At 43.9% G+C, this 4,763-nt stretch overlaps 1 protein-coding gene across 1 annotated transcript; it reads left to right on the forward strand.

Annotated features, from left to right (window-relative positions):
- The first annotated feature begins 972 nt into the window (after positions 1-972).
- LOC105992843 (melanoma-associated antigen 10-like) lies at positions 973-1,848 on the forward strand. Its single transcript, XM_013025925.1, has one exon. The coding sequence runs from the start codon at positions 973-975 to the stop codon at positions 1,846-1,848; it is 876 nt and encodes a 291-aa protein (XP_012881379.1).
- Positions 1,849-4,763: the final 2,915 nt, after the last annotated feature.

Raw genomic sequence — 4,763 nt, forward strand, 5'->3', positions numbered from 1 at the left:
TTACATTTGTCCCCCAGCTCTAACAGAGGTGTAAGCTGGCAGTGAGAGGAGCCATTGTTGGACCACAGAAAGTGTTGCCTAGGATGTGCCAGGAGTGAAGGTAAGAACTCAGTAGTTCCACTATCCACAAGGGGCCACAAAGAATTTCTCCATCTGGCAGTTGTCCCAGGGCAAGTGTGCCAAGATATAAGGTCCCCTCACTAACTTTTGCTCCACTTCAAAGAGGTGAGACCTTATTCTAACAGTTTGCCTCAGGCCAGCTTAAGTGGAGGATGATCTCAGCTCTGCTAGGATAAAGTTGATAACCAGAATAAACACAGGGGACCTTCTTCTCCTTCCCACAAACCAGTATGGATCTCAAAGACAGGAAACTTCTCTCCCATTGCATTGAAGTCACAGTGATGTCCTTTAAAGATGAAGACATACGTAGAGATCAAGTGAGGACTGCTTGGTGTCTCTGCCAAGAGCTCCAGGGCCAGAAGTTGAGAACATGTTTCCTTTGATTAAACAGCAGATGACACTCAAGAATCAATATGGGGTTACACCTTGAAAGTTTACCATGGTCCCCATCTATCCAAAAACATAGTACTCAGCATATTGTCTAGCTTCACATGCTCTTCTGACACCTGTCAATTCTCACACAACCACTGGCACTATTAGCATCTTACTTGTTTTCATACGCTCTCATGGGACAAGACCAGCTAGGAAATGTGTGACCCTAAAGCACCCCCCAAACCAAAGTCCAGTAATAGGCTTTTTAGTAGTAGACTTTTGTGAGAGCTCCTAAGGCTACAGTTCTCAGCTTAGGTCATGCATATGTTCCCTCTCTCATCTAGGTCTTTGAAGCCCCATCACTGAAGTCCTGCAAACTGTGACCTCTGTTCAAGAAAAGTCATGCAGCGTCGTGCTCAGAAAGGCCAGCACAGCAAGCGTGCACTTGCCCCTAGGGCTCAAAGGCAGGCACCCAGCCCAATGATACAACTAATTCCTATTGCATTAGATGTGTCCGCTTTTGCTGCCACCTCTTTTCGCCCCACTCTGATCCCCATCACCCAAAATGGGTTGCCTGCTGAGATCCAGCATGGTTTCCAGAGTTCTCAGAGAGTGTTAGCTACCCCTGTGCGCTTGTGCTCCCTTCTGTATGGCCACTTCAGTCAGGCTTCCTGGACCCAAGAAAACCTGTGTCTCCAGGGTAGCATGATCGATCCTGAATCTTTGCAGGAGGATGCATTATCTTTAGTGCTCCTCATGATCCTCAAATATGAGAAACATGAGGTGGTTACCAGGGCAGAAATGATGACCTGCATCCTCAGAAGCCACTGTACTTATTTTCCTGTCATCTTTAGTAGAGCAGTTGATTGTATGCAGCTGGTATTTGGCATTGATGTGAAGGAAGTGGAGCCCAACAGCCACTCCTACATCCTTGTCATTACCCTGGGGCTCACCTATGATGGCATGCTTAGTGATGTCCAAGGCATGCCAAAGACTGGCCTCCTGATAGTCATCCTGGCCATCATATTTATGGAGGGCAACCACGCTCCTGAATCTGCAGTCTGGGATATTCTTTGTAAAATGGGTGTGTGTGTTCAGCAGAAGCATGACATCTATGGAGATCCCAGAAAGTTAATAACAGTAGATTTTGTGCAGGAGCAGTACCTAGAGTACCAGCAGGTGCCCAACAGTTTTCCTGCCCGCTTTGAGTTCCTGTGGGGCCCAAGAGCCCATGCTGAAACAACCAAAGTTAAAGTCTTGGAGCACTGGGCTAAGTTTACTGGGTGTGATCCCAGATGCTTTCCATTCTTATATGAAGAGGCTTTGAGAGATGACCAGCAGAGCACCCACACATGAGTAGTAGTCATAGACGTATTGTGGTGGGAGACTCATTAATTTCCAATAGCAGCTCCTGCTCCATGTTACATGAAACCATTTTTTTTACTTTGTATTTAAAAAGTGAGAGCCTTCTTAGTAGAGCCCAGGACCTGTTGAGGGGGAAGTGCTGCGTACAATTATGTCATTCTGTTGTATTTGTGTGACTCTCCCTTTCAATTGAATGTTTATCTGACTTCAGAATGGAAAATTGTAAATGACAATAGTCACATCTATTTGCTGTTAATATAATTTAGGAGTGAATCTTCCTAATTTTTCAACCAGTTGTCAAAACAGAAGACTTCAACATTATATAAAGAAATGGATAAATGAAATGTTAATTCTTGACTTCTTCAATTGTCTTCCCTGTGACATTAAAAAATATGTATGTTGACCTGGATTTTTCTGGGCTCTAACTTGAATGTACATGAAAGTAAATCTTAATAAATGTGTTCCCCAACTTACTGTTCCATTCATTCTTCACCCCTTCATTGAACACCTGCTTTCTGGAAGATGTTTGATTACTGGCGGAGGTATTAGTAAATTGGGTTTGGTCCGGCCCACATTTTCTCATAGGATGATGGTGTCTAGGAGCAGCACTCACGTCAGGGGGTGTTGAGATGTCCTCAAAGATGAAAAGAACACATGAAGTAGGGATGAGGAGGCAGGGATCCAAGGACAGCAGCCCATGGTCAATGTCCATAGCCAAGTCAGGCTCCCATTTGTGGAAACTCTAATTCTTTGTGTGCGAGTTTACTGCTGCAGCATGGGTCACATCCTAGGATGAAGTATCGTCAGCCTGAGAGAATGGGAGGCTGCTCTGTGCAGCTCCTTTTGAGTGCAAGGAAGAATGTCTTCCTGGGGCACATATGTGAAGTGCAAAGGAAGTAGGTGAATTATCTGACCACGTAAGGTCTAGAAGCTCCTGTCCAAGTGCTCTTCTGGGTGGGTTGATGAGCCAGAACACACTATTAAAATAACATTTTTATTCTGTTATATTGAGTGTGATTTGACCCACTCTAAGCAAATACTAGATTTTAGTGCAGTGGGGGAGGGAGGCTGGTACTAGGACTTGAACACGGTGCCTCATGGTCTCACTGGAGGTTTTTTTTTTTTTTTCTCACAGTTGACACTCTACCACATGAACACCTAAGGTCTGACATTTTCTTCCCAGGTTGGGTTTAAACATTAAACCTATGTATCTCCACTGCCTGAGTAGCCTGGATTACAGGCATGAGTCACCAGCTCATGGGGGAATTTCCTCCAATCAATTTAGTAAGGGACTGGGTTAGAAAGAGCCCTCAGGTCTCATGTGGAGAGCATGCTGTAACCACTCATCCATCCTAGCCTAGGGCCAACCTTCTGACTCACAGTCCATGTCTCTTCTCAACATTACACAATGTCTCTGTAGTGACCAAAGAAGGGCCTTTAAAAGGCCAACACATTACAAACAGCCATAAACAAGTAACAGTGCAAAGCAAACACTGTTGCCTGCAGTTGGTTCCTAAAATGTGATTCTTCCCACATGTGGACATTTCTGTCAATTCTTCCCTGATTTACAACCTCTTTCTCTTGTTCATCCTCCATGTGCCCTCCCTTCCAATGCTACACCGCTTTCCTGATTCCTAGCTCTTCCAGACCCACTCCTCTGGAGGCCATAAAGAGTCACATGTCCTACCCTTAACACAGAGCATTGATGGGCCTTGCAGAAACCCCCACCAGCAAGGAAGTCAGACCTGAAGACCAGTGCATCTCAGAAAAGGTCTTTATGGAAAACAAAGGCCAGAAAGGGAAGGAGATCAGCCCCTGATACTTAGACTAACAACAGTAATTTAACCAGGTAAACAAAAAAGCTCACCCACTTGGGCCCTCAAGGCAGTATTCATGTCTGTCCTTCTCATGCCTGTAATGTTCTGTAATGGTCTGTGTTGATCTAATATAAGCAACATCTTTTCCATATCTGAGTTTGTTTCTGATAGTTACTCCCTTACTTCCTTCTGTGGGAATTTTTTTTTGGATGCTGGTCCTGGGACTCGAACTCAGGGCCTCAGTGCTGTCTCTAAGAAATTTTCCTGAAGGGTGGCACTCTACCACTTCAGCCACAGCTCCACTTCTGGAGTTTTTGGTAGGTTAGTGGAGATAAGAGTCTTATGGACTTTTCTCCCCAGGCTAGTTTTGAACCACCATCCTAAGATCTTAGCTTCCTGAGAACCTAGGGTTATAGATGTGAGCCACCAGTGTCTGGCTCCTGTGTTTTTAATCTCTTAGAATGCATTGTAAATTTTTTGAAATCAAGACTCAATGTATTGACTACAAGGTATAAAAGAAACAAAGCTTCAATGTGAGTGTGTTCTCTTTCTGACTAGGAGGTAGGCAGTGTTAACTTTTTGTTGATATGAGAGACAGAGTCTTTATTAAGAAAATTCTGGCCTGTGTCAAGGAGCCCTAGGATTTTTCCTGTTCCTGTCTGTAAAGTTTTCAGGGTATCTGCTTTGACATTGAGGTCTTTGATCCATGTGGAATTGATGTGGTGCAGGGGGATATATGGGGATCTAGTTTTAGTTTTCTACAGGTGTTTAACCAATTTTGCCAGCACCATTTACTGAAGAGGCTATCTTTCTTCCAATCTATTTTTTAGCTCCCTTATCGAAGATTAGGTGGCTATAGGTCTGTGGGTTCATTTCTGAGACTTTAGTTCTATTCTATTGGTCTTCACGTCTGTTCTTGTGCCAGTACCAAGCTATTTTGATTACTATGGCTTTGTAGTAGAGTTTGAAATTTGGTATTGACATTCCTCTAGCACTGTTCTTTCTGCTAAGGATCGTTTTTGCTATTTGGGGTCTTTTATTGTTCCATATGCATTTTGGGGTTGCTTCTTCTATTTCATTGAAGAAAAA

This window comes from Dipodomys ordii, unplaced genomic scaffold, assembly GCF_000151885.1.
Source record: "Dipodomys ordii isolate 6190 unplaced genomic scaffold, Dord_2.0 Scaffold89, whole genome shotgun sequence".
NCBI lineage: Eukaryota > Metazoa > Chordata > Mammalia > Rodentia > Heteromyidae > Dipodomys > Dipodomys ordii.